At 43.1% G+C, this 20,488-nt stretch overlaps 1 protein-coding gene across 11 annotated transcripts in view; it reads left to right on the plus strand.

Moving 5' to 3' along the window:
* The window catches only part of CACNA1G (calcium voltage-gated channel subunit alpha1 G), a 330,748-nt gene that overhangs the window by 151,232 nt on the left and 159,028 nt on the right, over positions 1-20,488 (plus strand). For all 11 annotated transcript variants that reach the window (XM_081184510.1, XM_081184519.1, XM_081184511.1 and 8 more), the window contains exons 2-3: positions 6,043-6,155; positions 8,032-8,165. In XM_081184510.1, coding sequence (XP_081040636.1) covers positions 6,043-6,155; positions 8,032-8,165 — 247 coding nt within the window. The remainder of the gene's footprint in view (positions 1-6,042; positions 6,156-8,031; positions 8,166-20,488) is intronic.

Here is a 20,488-nt window from a genome sequence, read left to right on the forward strand (position 1 = left end):
TTTTTAAATTATACACAGGAGCATACAGTGGTGCCTCGCAAGACGAAAAGAATCCGTTCTGTGATTCTCTTCGTCTAGCGGTTTTTTCGTCTTGCGAAGCAAGCCCATTGACGGATTAGCGCTATTAGCGCTATTAGCGCTATTAGCGGCTTTTAGCGGCTTTTAGCGGCTTATGGGATCAGCTGATAAGCGGCTTAGCGGCTTAGAAAAAGGGGGGGAAGGAAAAAAACCCCGCAGGAACTCGCAAGACATTTTCGTCTTGCGAAGCAAGCCCATAGGAGATTCGTTTTGCGAAGCACCTCCAAAATGGAAAACTCTTTCGTCTAGCGAGTTTTCCGTCTTGCGGGGCACCACTGTATTGCCCAATGTGGCAGAGCTGCAGTAGTAGCCTCCTAGCAGCATCACTGCCCTTACCAGGAGGGGCAAGGCAACAGTGAGATCAGGGCTGTGCAATTCACCCGTGAAGCCACTCCAGTACTCTTGCAGCTCTGCTCTCACCATCCCCTTCTGCTCCTGACAAGTGTCAGTGCTGCTGCTGGGAGGCTGTTGCTGTGGCATCTCCCATCTAGGCAACCTGCTTCAGCTAGAACCCCAAGATCTACCAAGCAGGTGCAAAAGACACATCATTAGAATAAAAGAACTGGCCAGTGGAGGCTGCTCCATTTGAGCAAATGCCCCACCAACTTCCACAACTTGGTTTTTAATTTTCATTCAGCAGATTTTGCCTTTAGCAGCAAAAATCTAGCCTTCCTCCCCCTCCACTAACAGTTTTGATCTGTCGCTAAATTATTATAGGGATTCCTTTGAATGAGCTGTTCTGGGGTGTTTCCCCCCCCCCCAAATGCATGAATTTTATTAAACATATTCATGTTTATCATAGGAGCCAAAACCTGGTCCTGAAACTCTCTTTAATCCTAATAGAGGACTTGCTATTTAAAAATTTGTCATCTCTTTGGTTGAGAACATATTGTTTCACAAAGATAAGCACAGCCATTTGCTAAGGATGTGCTGTGTACAAATGAAGACAGTACATTGAATTTACATTGAGTTCATTTCTGGCCAAACACAGATGAGAGGGAGGGGAAACTGATAAGTAAAAGCAGTCCAACATTGTGAGAACTTCTAGATGGGACTGTTGCAATACACCGTATGTGGGGCTGCCCTTGAATATATGGCTGAAAGTTAACATGATCCTATTTTCTTGCATTTACTTGGGAGTAGGCACCTTCTTAATAGAATCTAAGAAACTTTACACTGAGTAAACTTGGTCAGGCTGCACAGCTGTAGCAATGGAAGATCTATCCATGTTAACTGGGGCGTAGGGATAAAATCCTTAAGGAGATTGAACCATTTTCATTAGGCTTTCTGCAACTCCAAGTGTCTGAGTGGCTGGGTAACAAAAGAACAAGTCTGCAGGTCTTTAAGTTTGTGGCATGCTCTCCCCAGGGAGGTTTGCCTGGTGCCTTCAATATATACCTTTAGACACCAGACAGAATTATTCCTCTTCAATCAGGCCTTCGGCTATCTAACATCCAATATCATTTTAAATGTGTTTGGGGGGAGGTTATTGGTTTGTTTTGTTCCTGTTTTTATTATGTATTATGTGCTTTTATCTCAAACCCGCCAAGTGTCCCTATTTTCCAGGGACAGTCCCAGATTTACAGAAGCCATCCCGGTTTCTAATTTGATCCTGGAATATCTCACTTTTCCTTAGGACACCCCTATTTTTATTACAGAAATGTTCGAGGGTATGGTAGGATGTCCCTATTTTCATTGGATAAATGTTGGAGCATATGGTTATACGACCCCCAAGGAGATAAGTAACTATACAAGCTTTAGAAGAAATCTGAAGGCAGCCCTGTATAGGGAATCATAGAATCATAGAATCATAGAGTTGGAAGAGATCACAAGGGCCATCGAGTCCAACCCCCTGCCAAGCAGGAAACACCATGAAAGCACTCCTGACATATGGTTGTCAAGCCTCTGCTTAAAGACCTCCAAAGTAGGAGACTCCACCACACTCCTTGGCAGCAAATTCCACTGTCGAACAGCTCTTACTGTCAGGAAGTTCTTCCTAATGTTTAGGTGGAATCTTCTTTCTTGTAGTTTGGATCTATTGCTCCGTGTCCGCTTCTCTGGAGCAGCAGAAAACAACCTTTCTCCCTCCTCTATGTGACATCCTTTTATATATTTGAACATGGCTATCATATCACCCCTTAACCTCCTCTTCTCCAGGCTAAACATGCCCAGCTCCCTTAGCCGTTCCTCATAAGGCATCGTTTCCAGGCCTTTGACCATTTTGGTTGCTCTTCTCTGGACACGTTCCAGTTTGTCAGTGTCCTTCTTGAACTGTGGTGCCCAGAACTGGACACAGTACTCCAGGTGAGGTCTGACCAGAGCAGAATACAGTGGCACTATTACTTCCCTTGATCTAGATGCTATACTCCTATTGATGCAGCCCAGAATTGCATTGGCTTTTTTAGCTGCCGCGTCACACTGTTGGCTCATGTCAAGTTTGTGGTCAACCAAGACTCCTAGATCCTTTTCACATGTACTGCTCTCAAGCCAGGTGTCCCCCATCTTGTATTTGTGCCTCTCAATTTTTTTGCCCAAGTGCAATACTTTACATTTCTCCCTGTTAAAATTCATCTTGTTTGTTTTTGCCCAGTTCTCTAATCTGTCAAGGTCGTTTTGAAGTGTGATCCTGTCCTCTGGGGTGTTAGCCACCCCTCCCAGTTTGGTGTCATCTGCAAATTTGATCAGGATGCCCTTGAGTCCATCATCCAAGTCGTTGATAAAGATGTTGAATAAGACCGGGCCCAAGACAGAACCCTGTGGCACCCCACTGGTCACTCTTCTCCAGGATGAAGAGGAACCATTGATGAGCACCCTTTGGGTTCGGTTAGTCAGCCAGTTACAAATCCACTGAGTGGTAGCATAGTCAAGACCGCATTTTACCAGCTTCTTTACAAGAATATCATGGGGCACCTTGTCAAATGCCTTGCTGAAATCAAGGTAGGCTACAGCCACTGCGTTCTCTTCATCTACCAGGCTTGTAATTCTGTCAAAAAATGAGATCAGGTTAGTCTGACATGACTTATTTTTCAGAAATCCATGCTGACTATTGGTGATCACAGCATTCCTTTCTAGGTGCTCACAGACTGTTTGCTTAATGATCTTCTCCAGAATCTTCCCTGGTATTGATGTCAGACTGACTGGGCGGTAATTATTTGGGTCCTCTCTTTTCCCCTTTTTGAAAATAAGGACGACATTTGCCCTCCTCCAGTCTGCCGGGACTTCGGAAGTTTTGTTTAATGTTTTATTATTATTATTTATGTGTTGGAAGCTGCCCAGAGTGGCTGGGGCAACCCAGTCAGATGGGTGGGGTATTAAAAGTAGTAGTAGTAGTAATAAATAATAATAATAAATAGAATAGGAAGTCTCTATTTTCACTGGAGAAATATTGAAGGGTATGTTGTATTTTTATTCTGTGTGCATAAATCCATGAGATCTATGGATTAGGGGTAATACACAAATTAATAATAATAATAATTGAGGGGTCACACAAAGTATATGGGAGAAGAGAGGAGAGAAAATAAGTTTCCTTCGTGCTCCAAAAAGAAAGAAACAAGTGTGTACACGAAACACAGCTGTTCCAGGGTCTTGGGGAGGAAAGGAGAAAAGTAAGTTACCAGGCGTGGGTGAGTGAGAGAAGAGAAGATCCTACTGGACTTTCTCAACTGAACTCTGATGTATCCCCTTCATTGCCTGAGCAGAGAAAGGACAGCTGCCATTCACCCGTCCTGGAGAAGAACGAAGAGGCCCTCATCCTGACTGCAGCCAGTCAGGCAGCTGCATTATTACCCCACTGCATACACCTTGCCTTTTGAATTTCTTGGTTCTGCCAGCACAGCAGCAGCAGCTGTTTGCCCACCCAGTGCATTTGGTTGTGGTCCTGGAGCCGGGGAGGTTGCTAGTGGGCTTCTCAGACGCTCTGGGCTATGGGCCATTGCCCCACTTTGTGGATGGGTCTGACCTTGGCAATTCCACCACCACATAGGGAATGGCGGCCTAGGAGAGGTGCTCTCTCTGCAGCAGCCACTGAACTATGAAATTCCCTCCCCACATGTAAAGACTGGTGTTTCCCCTTCGCAGTAACACCCAGTGTGGTATTTACAGTCTTTATTACATGTTTACAAGAAACAGCTTCAGTTCAGAATTATGCGTCCGAACCCATTGAGTCAGATTTGGGGAGTGGCTTCCTATGATTCCAGCGCGATATCTTTCATTTCCCTCCTTATCCGTGCTGATTTGAAAGCTCCCTCCCTTCCTGAGCTGAGCTTCCTTCCCAAGCCTCTACCAGCGGTTCTCAACCTGTGAGTCCCCAGATGTTGTTGGACTACAGCTTCCATCATCCCTGAGCTCTGGCCTTGCTAGCTAGGGGTGATGGGAGTTGTAGTTCAACAACATCTGGGGACCCACAGGTTGAGAAAGGCTGCGCAGTTGCAGGACTCTTCAGCATCCCTGAGCCCTTGCCCTCCCTGGCTACTCTCCGCCATCTCTTCCGCTTCCCCTGTCTCTGGGTGGTTGGGGCGCGCTTCTGCATCCCTGAGCCCCTGTTCTGCCTCTTCTGTCCATTGCACCTCCGAATCCTCCCTGACACCACAGAAGGTTGTAGAGCTTTCACCACATGCTAAAGATGTGTCTCTTGACCTCTGACAGCTAAGATATTTTGTTCTGTAGGACCCACCTGTTTTGCCAAAATTATACTGTTCTGTTCCATTTGGAACTGTTTTACTCGTTTTTATAACACTAATGCTTTTGTTTGTTTTCATAACTGTGTTTTATAAATTGTTGTAGCCTGCCATTGGGCCTTCTAATAAAGGACAGGTAAAAAATCTAATAAATAAACAAGCCTTGTGTGGATAAGTATTTCATTCTGTGAACTGCCCTAAGATCGTATGAGGAGGTATAGAAATCTAATATATAAAGGTATTAATAAATGATACAAGTAATAACCAAGTCCCATTTTCTAACAAAACAGGGCCTCTCTGGAACAGCACTTTTGTGCTGCTTAGCCCTATTGTTTGGGTAGCCGTTTGTAGTACTTTGATACTATCATGTATTTGTCTAAAATCCTAAGAAAAAGTCATTGGAAGTTGCACCTGCAGCACCTGTGTATAATAACAATGATGTCGCCACTTGTGCAGAAACCACTGAGATGATGACTATTGTCTGATTTCATTGTCTCTTCCCTTTTATTGTAGTAAATATGGCACTATCTCAGTTTGACTTCTGGGAGTAGCAGATTCTGTCAAACAGTGTGCGGAATCATAGCCAGTAGATGAATAGTCAGCTTCTAAGGTGAAAGATTGGGGAAACAAGTCCACTCCTCCCCCTCCCTGGAAATTCTACTCATTTCCCTAATGCCTAATAATGTGGTGTCCCTGAATGGCAGATGAAGTTGATGGACTACATGGAACTGGCGGAAATGACTGGCAGAATCCGGGACCAAGGAGAGGAGTCGGTGGAAGAAGATTGAAAAAAGTTTAAAGACTATCTACGGAAATATTGTAAAATTAATGAATGTTAGAAAAATGTTGAAATGAAGTTATATGGTTTTAGTAGAAATATTATAAGGAATTAAGTACAGATAGGTTAATAGAGTATTAAAGGAAAAAATAAGGTTAGAATGAGTTAAGATAATTATAGGACAGAAAACAGAGGAAGAAGGAAAGGAATTGCTGAAATATTTAACAGAAGTGGAATACAAAAAGGGAGGTGTGAGGAGGTCGTGGAAATAAGTGAATGAAAGATGGGATAATGAAATTGTTTGATTTATTTTGTTGTCTTTGTCTTGTTTTGTTAATTTGATGTGTTGTATTGTTTTTCTTTTTCTTTTTTTCTTCTTTTTTTAGTGTTTTTGGAAAAATAGTAAATATTATTAAAAAAATAATAATAATGTGATGTCCCTGGTGCTAATGGATGATTCTTAGCTTGCACTCTGAAAATGCTTGTTTTCCTTGACTGATTTCCTGTGCACCTGGTTTGAAAGAGTCAGCATGCTGGTAATTCTCCTGAACTGTGTCACTCTGGGCATGTTCCACCCTTGTGAAGATATGGGCTGCGACTCCCCACGCTGCAAGATTCTTCAGGTAAAGACTTTTTTTCCTTTTTTTAAAAAAACAACAGGTTATTTCTTGTTTGACATAACATATCATGTGGGAGGAACTATAGTTCCAGTGACAGAGCACATGCACAGAGGGACCCAGGGCCAGCTCTTGGCACCTGCTGCTAGAAGTATCCCATTAGAAAGTGCATCCTTTTGGGCTTGATGAAAATCAGTAAAAATTAACCATAAGATCAGGAAAGCTTACTTAAAAATGCCTGCTGAAATGAAATGGCTAAGGTTAGATCCCCACCACCCATTTGAAGCATGTGGCTGCATCTAGAGCAGAGCTTTCCAAACTGTGTGTCAGGACATGTTGGTGTGTCGGCTGCAGTGTGTAGGTATGTCTTCTGAACGCTCCCCACACTCCTCCTGGGGCTGGAAAGGGGTTAGTTTAACCTCCGGTTTGCTAGTAAAACTGAATTACTGTTTCACGAAATGATGGTGTGTCACCAACATGAAAAGTTTGGAAAGCTCTGGTCTAGAGAATCTTGGGAGCTGTAATTGTAGCTGTCTGATGGGTAGACTACAGTCCTTTGATTCTTTGAGGGAAGCAATGGCTATTTCAAGTGGTATAAATGTGCTTCAAATGTGGCAGTGTGAAAACATAAGCTTCTCTAATTTTTTATGGTTAATTTTAACCAGTTTTATCTTTTGTATTTGTTTTGTAACCTCATCAGATGCCATTTAGAAATTAAGCAATATATTACATTTAATTACATTAAGTTAAAATATATAGGAAAGTCATCTGCCTGCAATAGCTGCCACCAGTATGCAAAGGCAATCCTGGTCTAGTTGGACCCACAGTCTTAGCTAGTTTAATGTAGCTTCTTGTGTTCCATGATTTCAGGAAAGTGCTTGTTAGGGCAGATCCATACCATAATTTTAAAACATATGACTCCCCCCCCCAAGAATCCTGGGAACTGTAGTCTGTTAAAGTTGGTCAGAATTGTAGCCTTGCAAAGGAGAAACTACAGTTCCCATGGTTCTTTGGAGGTTGCCATGTGCTTTAAATGTGCATTTAATGTCTTAGAGGTAATCCAACCAACTCCATTGCCTTTGCCATAAAGAAGAATGAATCTGCTTACTGGGTATGCCTTACCACCCTTTGAGGGTTCTCTGTGTGCAAAGCTTTCTGTTTCACATGATGGGTTTTTGGGTTAAGGGTGTGTGTCTGGGTTGCATGGAAATTGACCCTTTGTATCAAAGGTCCAAGTTAGGAAACGCTGGGTGAAAATTAAGTGGAAGGGATCCTGAAAAACCAACACATTTCAGAAATAAGCAGAGAAACAAGAACTACAGTAGAATTCAATACCCAGCACTATGGTGTTGTGGGGTTTTTTTTGGGGGGGGGTACACTGATAAATAAATTTTACCCTATTAGGATTCTGAAAAGGGAACAGAGGTCACCAGTTCCACTGGAGGAATTCTTCACATCACCACAAAAATGGGGCAGTTTGAAATAAGAAAGGGCAGCTAATTCAAGTTTATTCAGATGTTGGCTTCTTGCTAAGGAAATCTGGTCCTGTTCAACAGACGTACAACTGGTTGGAGATGGTATTTTTCAGCCACTTCTGGACCTGGACATCAGGAGGTGTTCAGCCACATTATGATATAGCTCTGTTCTCTTTTCATACTCCTGCTTCTGTGAGTAAAATGGGCATCTCCCCAGTCTTGCTTTTTGCAGGCTGGTTTTGAATAACTGCCAGTCCTACCTGTTGGAGAAATGAAGAATGTGTGGGGTGATGTCCTCATTTGGTTAGGTTGGAGGTCAAGTCCCTTGCATGGTGAACTGTCTCCAATTAAGCACTTGGATCTTTGCCACAGGGTGCACCTCATCATCCTGCTTCTTTATCTTCCAGAGCTTTGATGATTTTATCTTTGCCTTCTTTGCTGTGGAAATGATCATCAAGATGGTTGCACTAGGGATTTTCGGGAAGAAATGTTACCTGGGAGACACATGGAACCGTCTGGATTTTTTCATTGTCCTGGCTGGGTAAGTCAGACATTAGTTCTCAAACAAAGGGCAACTTTCTTACTAACAGCAGCTGAGGCTAGCTAACCCCCAGCTGAGAAATTCATTATCATGTATGTTTTCTCATTTTTAGTAAGTGTACAAAGTAGCTGAGAATGTATGTAGAAAGCTTTTACTTAACAGTGTACCTAAATGCTGTCTATAACCCCAAGTTTCCAGTTGTGAAATGCTACTTTTAGACGTTTTGAGATATGTAGTGCCGATAGCAAAAACACCAGGAAGCTGATGATTTATGCCCATTTAAAATTATGGTACAGATGTGTCTGAACATTTTCTGAACTGTTTTCTGTTACATTTTCTGTTACTCTGTGACATTAGACACACTACAAATGTCTTACTAGAGATTTATGAAGTGTTTCATAAGCTCTTGCCAAGGTTTGCATTATTATTTTTTTCAAACTTTGAAGAATTTTCTGGGTTTCCGACTTGAAAGCAATTCCTCTGCCCTTTTGATACCAAAGGCTCAAGAGTTGTTTATAAGAACTTGTGGACGTGGAATATGCAGGATGAGGATATTGTTAGGATCCAGGTGCAAAGAGAAGAAAGCTGTGTTGTGAACCAAACAAATGTTGCCAGTTCAAACTCTACCCATGTCATACTGCAATTTTCCCAAAAGACTGTGCATCTATGCAGGTTTTTCTTTTTCGTAACATGTCTCCTGTTTCTGGATGTCCAAGTACATGCTGAGTGGCAGATTTGGGGCACCCATTTTAAGAGCAGGAGTGTAGATAATGGATCAGATACAAAGTGTATCAAGAAGTTCCTCACAAGTCTAGTCATGCAGTTAGGTGGTTTAAGACTCTGGATTTAGGGCCTGCTGTCTGCCTCCATCATTAGATAGTAATGTGTATTCACTTGCTTCAGAATCTCTGGAGCAAGTCATGCTGCATTTGTGGGGACTCAGCTGCCCTGACAGCATCACTGATCAAGTTCCACTGCCTAGTCCCTTGTTCAATTTCAATGGGGCTTGGTCAGGAGAACTTTCCATTGGGTTGCAGCAGAAGGTTTCGGGCACAATCCCTGGCATCTCCATTTGAAAAGGACCTTGGGTTGTAGGGATGGGCTAGACCTGCTGAAAGAGGTCAGCCTCAAGAGCTGCAGCCAATCGAAGTAGATTGCCATGGCCTGGATCAGTACTCTTCAACCTTGGGTCCCCATATGTTGTTGGACTTCAACTCCCATCATCCCCAGTCAGCTTTAGCCTGGGGGTGATGGGAGTTGGAGTCCAACAATATCCGGGCATCTAAGGCTGAAGAATTCTGGCCTAGCTAGACCAATGGTATGTATTGGTATAATGTTCATCATGACAATGGGAAGGAGTCACCATTGGATTTTCTGCCCAAGAGAGCAAAATGTCTTTGGGCAGCACTGCCAAGATATGCGGATACCTCATTCCTTTTCCGGCACTTCAGATGGCTTCTTTGTGTGTGTTGAGATCATCCAGGAATTCATGTGTGGGAGGAAACATCCTTGGGCAGTGGTCCACCGTCATATCATTACCACATTAGAAGAGCAACTGAATGAGCACTGTAAACAAAAGTGTGACATCAGCAAAGTCCCCACCACCACTCGTCTCATGTGCCTTACTTGACACGTGCTGTACAAGCAGTACAAACCACACTCCTGTCCACCCACTGTGGTGTCCCCAGATTTCTGCGGCACTCACAGTGTTAAGTTTTGCAGACGGCAGCAACAAAGGAATGCCACAAAACCCCGCTTTCCTTTGTTCCCTGCCAGCCTGTGTGCTGCTTTCCATACTGTAAGGTCTTTTGCTCCACAGATTTGGGCGGACTCAGCTGGCATTCTGCTCAAGTATTTTCTCTGGCTCCAGAAATATTGGTAGTCTCAGTTTCATGCAGATTGTCCAAATGGATGAGGTTTCAGCAAGTTTGTTTAAAGCATGGAGGCTGTGTTCCAAAAAGGGAATATTTTAGTCAAAATGTGCGTGATTGCCCTTTTGTTTTGAGGGAACGAAACCAAGTTTTTGCCTTTCATGAAGTGTTTTTCTTTCAGAGGCACCTGGTTTAAATTAAAGGCTCTTTCTAGCACCCGAGAATCTCCTGGCTGAGGCTTGAAATCCACATGAAACGTTCCTGGCCTGCAGCCAGGAAACGGGTTAAGTTTCCTTGACACATAAAGAGCTTGGAGGCTCTCTCCTCACCTTCCTATTCATAAAGAGTGCCCAGAGTCTATTAGGGTTCTGCCCCTACTCCCACACACCCCTCCCATATAATTAACTGGAATTTCCTGGAATGGACTGGAGGATTCTAGAAATAAACCACAACTGCAGCGTTTTTCCAGGTTAGGAAGTCAGCAGCAAGAGTTCTCCCAGGCTACTAGAAGGTGCCATGCTGTTGTTCTTTTTTTCTAGAGTGTTGGGTGCATGTAAAACTACTGCCACTACTAATAAAATAGCATTTGTGTAGTTCTGCACTTGAGTGTCTTCAAAGCATTTCACATACATTATTTCAGTAATCCTTATAACAGGACCTGTAAAGGAGGTTGGTAGTTTTATCTCTACATTGCGCATGGCTCAATGGGTGGGGCTAAAGAAAAGTGCCATTGGCTTGCTTAAAGCCCTCTAGACCACATGGGGGAATGGGATGCAGAATGAGAGATTTGAATTGCGAAGTGTCGCAACTCACATTCCTAACCATTGTAGTGCCTTAGCTCTATTATCACCCTTCTACTCCCGGTATACCACATACGGTTTTTCACAGAGCGCTAAAACACCCTACCCTAAGAATAACAAGTTTCACATTCTAGATGAGGTGAGACTTCCCTGTTGAACCTCAGACAATAATTAAGATTTAAAAAAACAACCACCCAGCAGACTTTTAAACTGAATTCTGCTTATATAGTTTTAAGCAGTCTTATTGTATTAGGTCCCCTGTACACCACTTAGAGACAACTGTGATTAAGTGGTATATACGCCAGGCATAGGGAAACTCTGGCCCTCCAGATGTTTGGGGCTACAATTCCCATCATCCCTAGCTAATAGGACCAGTGGTCAGGGATGATGGGAATTGTAGTCCCAAACATCTGGAGGGCCGGAGTTTGCCTATGCCTGATAGAAGCTATTGAAATACACAAAAGGTACAGTGGAGGCCACCCAGCATTCATCAGAGTAGTCTGAGAAGGAAGTATGTGCTGGGTCTGGATGTGTGTGGGGGGGGGGAGGGTTTCAGTAATAGCAAAAGCAGCAATAGTGAGCCTTTGGCAGCTCTCCTCAGATGCCTCCTGCTTGGGCACCAGTTAGCCAGTGAGCAGGGCTTATAGTGACTGTGCACCACCAGGACTTTCTTCCGCTGTCATTTAAGTAATCTGGGGAACCGGGTTTGCTTCCTCGCTCCTCCACATGCAGCTGCTGGGTGACCTTGGGCCAGTCACACTTCTCTGAAGTCTCTCAGCCCCACTCACCTCACAGAGTGTTTGTTGTGGGGGAGGAAGGGAAAGGAGATTGTTAGCCGCTTTGAGACTCCTTCGGGTAGTGATAAAGCGGGATATCAAATCCAAACTCCTCCTCCTCCTCCTCTTCTTCTTCTTCTTCTTCTTCTTCTTCTTCTTCTTCACCACCAGAAGGTTGCTGCAGGTTGGCTTGTGGCATGAGGTCTGGCACTAATCACAGTACTGCTGGATCCACCTTCAAGATGCATGCTTTCTTCTGAACAAGGGTGCAACTGCATCTTTACGTAGCCCATCCACAATGTTATGTAGTGCTGCATGTATAGATTCTTTTCAGTAAAGGCCTGCCATCAAATGACACTTGCATATTAAGTAGAATAGACTGAATGCTATATCAAAGCTTTGCTTTAAAAGACAGGCAGATGGGACATTTAAAAAATCTGACATCTTTTGCGGACTTCAGTAGAGATGAGAAGCATACACAAAGCACCCACTTTGTTACATGAGGGGTTTTTATTTGGGTCTTAAAATGAGGCCGCCAAACTCTTGTCCCTATCCTGTACTATTCAGGGATGGAGAACCTGTGGCCCTCCAGATGTTGGGCTATCAACTCCTATCAGCCCCAGCCAGCATAACCAATGGTCAGGGATGATGGGAGTTGCAGTCCAACAACATCTGGAGGGCCACAGGTTCTCCATTCCTGTTTTAAAGAAGTTTGTTTTATGAAACTCCTGAAAGGCTACTCTTCCCTCACTGCAGAATAAGATTTGTCAGGCTTCCTAGAAAGATACTGCCAAGATTTTCTGGGCATTTGTTAACTTTGGCTAAGCTCTGAGGCTCCGATGATGGACTGAATGTGTAGCAGGGAAAGCAGAATGAGACTTCCTGCTGTTTTGATCAGCTTTATAGCTTGGAACCAGTAATGTCTCTATTATTAGTAGTATTATTATTATTAATTAATTATCATCATCATTTATCTCAATTTATTTAACAGGGCAAATCCAACCACATTTTGGGGTGAGGCTTGCTTCTCCTGAGCAAAAACCTAATTAAATGGAAGCTAGGGGTGTTCATATTATGTCCCTGTATGTCGGAGCAAATCTGTAGATACTAGGTATGGCTAGCTGAGCTTGCATTCAGGCACATGCTACCCTGGGGAGGCCCAGTTGCATCACTGTAACTATGAGGATGCAGCTCACAAGCTCAACGTTGTCCCTGGGGGAAAATCTTGAAGAATGAAGAGCAGATTTGTGAGTGTCTGTATTCTTATCCAGAATCTACGTTGCATTGCTCTTTTTCTCACCGATGCATTCTGAGAGTCGCGTGCAAAGAAGACAGCATGTAATTCTGAACATGTGCTAAGCTGGCTGAGTTGAAACCCAGCCTAGGCTTCCCTCCTATGCTTTCACTTGGCCAATTTAACGCAGTCTAATAACATCTGCAGTCTTTTCTTCTTGCCAGGCTTTTGGGGCCGATTAGAATGTGCTTAGAAAAGCCCTTCTAACGTACCTTTCAAAGGCCAGTCTGGACAAAATCTTCCTCGGGGTTATCCCCAGTTTGCTTTCGGTAATGATCCTTGCCTGGAGTATATGAGCAGAAGCAGTTTGGCTGCCTCAGCGGAGACTCTCAAAGATGAACAGCCAAGAGCCTGGAAGTTGGGAAATGACAGACAGGAGGGATTTGGGGTAGTGAAGAGGGGATGGAGCTTGTAGGGTTGTAATTGCACCATTTATTTTGATGGTAGTTCACCCAGAAATCTGAGACATTTTTATAGCTTCTTCCTGCTTGAAGTTGTTATGTACTGAGTTGTTCTGTTCTGCGGGTGGGTGAGGTGTTTAAAGGGCTGGAGACAGACAGGTGTGTTTCCCCCACCCCTGTATTGTTAAAGGCAGCATGAAAGAAAGATCTCCATTTGCATTCATCCCATTTGTTTCTAGTAAACAGGTTTTGTGTGGTTACAAAACCTGCAAAAACTATTTGACCAGAGGCAACAGTTGAACAAAAGAAATGTATGTTTCTGGGAAGATCCGCCTTTCTCAAAATCAACCCTATTCTTGGTCTCCAGCTGCAGATGAGATTTGCCGGCTCTGCAGGAAGATGACTACCAGGAGAGCCTATGCACAATTGTCAATTGTGGCAACTTAGTATTTATCTGGTTTTAATTTGAAAGGTACTCTGCAAAGCTACTTAAAAAACTTCTCTTGTAAGAATCTTGTGTGGTCAAAATTATTCCCATTTTGCAGAAGGGGAAGATCCTGGTTCCATTTCTCTAACCACTGTCCTTTATCTCATTAATCTTCTCTGGGGCTAACATGATGGCATTATTTTTCCAAACAATTTGACTATCTGAATGGGAACCGTTTCCATTACATTGCCTCTTGATTAGTTTTATTCATTTTAATAACTGGAGAATATAATGTGAAAATCCATATTGAAGGTGAAATGACATGTTATCCTACCTTAGCTTATCGAATTTTAGGGTAGGGTTCCATATCAGGCTTGCAAAGGAGACTGTAGACAGGGTTTCATAAGGGTTTCATCTGAGGTTTCAGACCAGAGCTTGGGGAGGCTTCTGGGAAGAGGGTTATTTTGACGACGGGAGGCATATGCCTAGGGTATGTTTCAAGGATGGTGGACCTGTGGCCCTCCAGATGTTGCTGGACTACTACTCCCATCATCTCTGACCATTGGTTGGCGCTGATGGGATTTGGAGTCCAGCAGCAGTACTTTCTAACTCAGTGTTTTGAAGATGCATCAATGGCTGCCTCCGCCCACTGTCATTTGTCATGTGTTGTCTGCACACACAAAAATGCATGAAAGCCCTTGCAGTGAATCCCAGCTTGAAGGGTCTTTAGGGTTCATTATCCCAGCTTGAAGGGTCTTTAGGGTTCATTATATTTATATAAGGATGTAAAATCTACGAAAGCAAATATATATATATATATATATATATATATATATATATATATATATATATATTTCCTTTATTCAGACAGTGACACAACCCCAGTGCCATTTCTGGGCCAGGTCTTCACAGCTCTGCAGGCATATGGGCATAAGACTTTTGGTCCAGACATATTACAGCTTTGCCATTGACTTCTGCTTGATCAGCTTTGTCTCTTCCTTTAAGATTTTCCTTCTCTTTGAGTGTCTGAACTGTTCCCATCTGGCCCCTGTCAAAAGCAATCTAGCTGACAAAGGATCCATAGTTTAAATGTGAAATGAAATATCATTTCCCCCTCTCCCACTCCCCAAGCTCATTGACTTTCTCCTTTGTTTCACTGCTGAGGAGGACACAGGCCTCTTCCTTTTTACTTTGTTAACTAAAATAGCACACCTTTCTCCATTCTAGTAAGGTACTTGTAAGGTGTTCAGAATGTTGCCTATTTTTCTGCTTCAGATTCCTCCACCTCTGAGCCAGCAGGCAGAGAAATCTAATGGGGTGACCCAGTACTAGACTGCTTTAAAATAACATCTTTGGCATATCTGTTGTGAGTGGGGCTTCTCCTGATAGGTTTTACTATTCCTTCCCATGCAACATCTCCACAAAGGATATCTCCCACTTCTATCTGCAGATAAGGCAGCTACATTTGAGAAGCGCAGGACCTGACATGTTGCCAGAGGTAACTAAGGATGTAACATCAGGAGAGCACTACCCTTAACGACTGTCAGGCCAAGGCTTATGAGGAGAAAATGTTTGTGCAAGCTAAAAAAAATATCCAAGCTGTAGTAGCTGATCCAGGCCTGGCAGAGTTTCTGTCTGTATGCAGCAGGATTTGAATCTAAGAACATTTCACACATGAGGCTTTAAGCAGTTCTTGCTTCATTTCAGCTTGCAAGATGAATAGGAAACCAGCTTGGGCCAGAATGTCCATTTGCAATACAAATGCTTCTCTCTCCTGTCTTTCTCCTTCATAATAAGAATTATCATATGTTCACATGCATACAAGTGTAAGAGACTTGAGCCTCACATTTGAGGAAATGTTCCAGGCAGAGCGGCTAACAACAATAAGTATGTGTGTGTGTGTGTGTTTCACAGAGTGCAGTGCAACACATTATGTTGTTCCCACCTACCTACCCATATGCACTTTTATAGCAGCTGCCTTTGGCATGTGTAATCCCAGTTTGAGATTGGGGCCATCTCCCCTCTGTTTCTCATATGCCTTTCAAGTCCATAATTAAAGGCAGCATCCAACTAGTTCATTTGGTCGGCACAAGGATTTACACTTGCGCAATGGAGGTTCCTCCCCTGCTCTCCCCATGCGTGCCCCCAGCCTTGCCAAATCTGCTCTGCAGGATTGGGGGGAAACCCTAGAACAGATTTTTTTTTTTTAAAAAAATATTTTTTATTGATTTTTCCATGTATACTTCTTCTAACAATATATCTTTAACAATTTTTCATATTTCAACCCTCCTCCCCCTGGACTTCCCTCATACTCACGTTGTGTTTTATCTCCATATTGTTCATCCTGTGTATTGTTTCCCCAAAAATTTCTCAATACATATAGTCTTATTTTTTGTTGTATACAGTTGTGATTGTTTACTCAAACCCTGCCAAGGAGTCCATTTCTTTATGTTGCCTCTTCATATATGTTGTAAATGGTTCCCATTCTCTTTTAAAGTCTTTGTTGTCCTTTTCATGTAATTTTCCCTAGAACTGATTTAAGGGGAGAAGGGAGAGGAAGGTTTACTTATGGAACTATTTAGATGGACACCATCCTCAGTTCTGTTCCAAAAGATAGCTTAATCTTCAGTTCAGAACCACCTCTTGCAGGCATTGATGTAGGTCCAGAATCCCTGAGCTGAATACAGTATGTGCAATTAGGGGCTGAATTCTACATGGGGCATGTTGAAGAGCTATGTTTTAAATTGGCATAGGTTTTTTTTGTTTTAAGTCCTACTGCTTAGCAGAGTCTGTGTACAAGGCGTGAGGTGCCATGCTCACTCTGGTAGTGTCCAAAGAATCAAACTGAGTTTGTGGCATTCATTATCAAGGGCAGGCATCCCCAAACTCAGCCCTCTAGCTGTTTTGGGACTACAATTCCCATCATCCCTGACCACTGGTCCTGTTAGCTAGGGATGATGGGAGTTGTAGTCCCAAAACAGCTGGAGGGCCGAGTTTGGGGGTGCCTGATCTAGGGGGTTCTACATGCAGCTGGGCCCCCTGAAAATTATGCCTTGCCGTATTAGGTTGTCCAGACTGAACTCCAGGAGAAGAAATTGTTTCTTTGTGACAATATAATACAACTATTAGCACTACTCATAGAGGATATAGTATTTGCCACACTCCCCTCTAATTATAGCTAAGCTCATTGGAGATTAGAGAGAGAATGCTGCCATATTATCAGATCTCATTCTTTTTAAAATACAGCTTTGGCTAGAACAGAGCTCCTCATAGAAATGAGAAGTTTTGATGAATCACATAATCATGGGCCATTATTTCAAAGGGAATTCTGGGAAATGGATATTGAAAGAGTAGTTAAAGGTTGACAGAAGCTGGGAGGCAAACCTTTGCCACCCAAAGAATAATATAAGTGCAGCATCTAAAAGTGTGAATTCCTCAAGCACCGAGGGCAAATTCTTTCACCCCCAAAATATGCAGAAACTAAAGTGCTTCTTGGAGTTGGTGAATATGTGATGTATTCTTATTTTCTGCCTCTTTGCAGTTTGAGTTGTGACTTCTTAAAGCGCCATTATGCTTTCCTTTAAACACAAACCCCAAAGTGCAGGAGAATTAGTGACGCCACAGAACCTGACCATGTAAGAGGTTCCAGATGATGTACTGAATTGATATCATAGAGCAGTGTGGTTTCCCCCCCAACCCCAGAACTGGACTCCAGGGAATTTGGGGTCCCTTATCAGAAGTTCAACTATGGAAATATCAGTACAGTTGGGGCAGGCTCAACTGCTTGCTCACTACCACTGCCAACCTTCACCTGAAATTAGGCCAATTCAGGGCAGTGCTGGGTGTGTGCTAGAGCTGGTTCTCAATTCATATAATGGTTAGGTGTCTGGGCGCTGGGCCAGTGCCTTCCTAATACCTAAATGAAGCTGCATTACCAAAATGAAGCAAATTATCTTGAAATTGTATAATTAGCAGCTAGATTTCTCAGTATGGTACTTAGGCTGTGTACCCATTACTAGCTTAAAAGTAGCTAGGATGTTCTTTTTCTCAATTTGGATCAAAACTGGTTCAGAGAAAAGTTCATAAAAACACGATATTTTGTAAGAAACAACAGGATACATACCCTATGTATTGTGGCTAACAACATATGTGCACCCCTTCCCCAGCCAGCAGTGGGAACACACTGGATGTAGAGTAAACAGAAGTGTATTCAGTCTTAGTTTCCAACTCTATGGGATGCAAACTATTTACTAGAGCATGGTCTGAGGACAGGGCACATGATGCAGCCATCTTGTTGAGGCTTAGCCACCTTGGGGACCCCCCCCCCATGTAACACCACCTTGTCCTCCAAGGCAGGGGCGGGGGCGGGGAAGAAAGGTATATCCCACCTAATTCTCAGATGATGCTCAAGGCAGTAACAAATAAGAACACCAGGCATTATTGAAAACACGAATCACAGACCTCAATCCTCGTCAGAATATTGAAACCAAAATGCTGACATAATAAACCTCCCACAATAATAATATTTCTTAAAACAGCCATCAAACTAAAGCGACTTTAGACATAAACCAGCCACCTGAAACAGTGAGGTGACAAATACCCACTGTAACTCACTTTCCCAGGTTACCATGAGCCCAAATATAATTTCATCACCTTTATGTTCCCTTTGTCTTTTCTCATTATTAGTATGGAGCAGCTAATTGTGACAGATGAGTTGCTGCTGTTCAGTCTATCCATTAGTTTTTCTATGTATATAATGTACAGTATACGAGTGAATGTATCAATACCGAGTTAGGAGTTCCCTTTCTAATATGGGTCAGTTCTGGTTCTTTCAGCAAATGTAAGGATCAGAGCAATAGGATAGAGACTGGTTTCCTTGGATTTCCACCGTGCACCCCCATCTTGTTTTTAGCACTGGAGGTTTTGCTGCAGAATAGCAGCACATTTCCAGATCCATTTTGGCTAATATCCAGTCGAAGATCTGGGACATGCTACAGGAGACGATGACGGAATTGTCCTTGTCTTCGGAATTAGGTTTAAAATGCAGTATCCAAAGCTTTTAATTTTTTTAAAAGTAAATATTTGTGAAACATTTTCTCAATGTAGCAAATCATTCCAAATATATATATCCTCAGATGTACATATTTCCATGCATCTCAAGACAGCTTGCACTAGAACAGGGTGTGGAACCTTTGACCCAACAAATGTTGCTGGACTACAGCTTCCATCGCCCATAGCCATTGGCCATGCTGGCTGGGACTGATGGGACTTGGAGTCAAACAACAGCTAGAGGGCCACAGCTGCAAAAAATCAACATGGGTATCTAGAATGCATGTTATTTCTAGGAGGGGCGCCATACCAATTTAAAGTTCAGTCTGTGTTTACTTGGAAGCAAACCCCGTTATGTTCAGTGGTGCTTAAAGGGACCCCTGACCATTAGGTCCAGTCATGGTTGACTCTGGGGTTGCAGTGCTCATCTTGCTTTACTGGCTGTGGGAACTGGTGTACAGCTTCTGGGTCATGTGGCCAGCATGACTAAGCTGCTTCTGGCGAACCAGAGCAGCGCACAGAAACGCCGTTTACCTTCCCGCCAGAGCGGTACCTATTTATCTACTTGTACTTCGTGCTTTTGAACTGCTAGATTGGCAGGAGCAGGGACTGAGCAACAGGAGCTCACCCCGTTGCGGGGATTCAAACCTCCAACCTTCTGATCAGCAAGCCCTAGGCTCTGCGGTTTAACCCACAGCGCCACCCGCGTCTGTCAGTGGTGCTTACTCTCGGGTAAATGCGCATAGGATTGCATCCTTGGAGGCACTGGTCCCCAACCCCATTTGTTGGCTGCAGGCCTGTCAATGCTTATGTCCAATCCATCAAATTCTGATAGCCGAGTGCTTTGCAAGATATATGAACTGTTACCATTAACTACTTGTGATAATGATTCAAATTGGCAGCATGCCTCAGTTTCTAGATTTTAATTATTCCTGAGCGTTATTCAAGTGTTTTTGGACTGTATTACATGACCTAAGTCAGCGAGGCTAATGCAACCAGGAGAAGCTGGATACTTAGATTGGGAGTTGGACCTTGAAACACCCTTTGTTATCATTAGACTTTTCTGAAATCACAAAGTATTTGGGCAGGAGAAGAAATCTGCAAAATCTATAAGCAAGCAGTTTGAAGCCCCATCAGGTTACCTATATATAGTTTGTACCATAATGTTGCCATGTTAGGAGCTGGAGTTAGAAGATTAACACTGATAGCTAATCTTAATAGTTAGCATGGCAGTCCTTCTGTGTTAGAGCATATACCCCGACCCAAGTCTAGAGCAGCAATGGATGTCACTATTTTCAAAGCCACATTTGCCAAGATCCCTGGCTTTGCACGTACTTGTGTTCCCTGTTTTGAGCTGGGAGTGTCAGATTCATTGCCCTCCCGATTAAGATAGTGAGCAGCATATAATGGACATTGGCTGAGTGATAGTTGCAGGTGACAAAGCCTTCAAATTTCTCTCTGCTTTTCCAGAGATACAATGTAAGCTACCTAGACGTCATTTTCTTTCTGTCCCCTGATTGCTTAATGCTCTCTCTCGATTCTGATTGCTCCACTTTGTAGATAATAAGGATCCATGACATCCAACCTGGATGATCTTATGGTGTACTTTAAAGAATATATGGCAGAGCTTTCTCTCAAGAAGACTAAAATGCAGCCCAGTCATTTCTTGTATATAATTTCACATCCTCGGGAAATGAAGTGGGTT

This window comes from Podarcis bocagei (assembly GCF_964188305.1).
Source record: "Podarcis bocagei genome assembly, chromosome: 2".
Taxonomy (NCBI): Eukaryota; Metazoa; Chordata; class Lepidosauria; order Squamata; family Lacertidae; genus Podarcis; species Podarcis bocagei.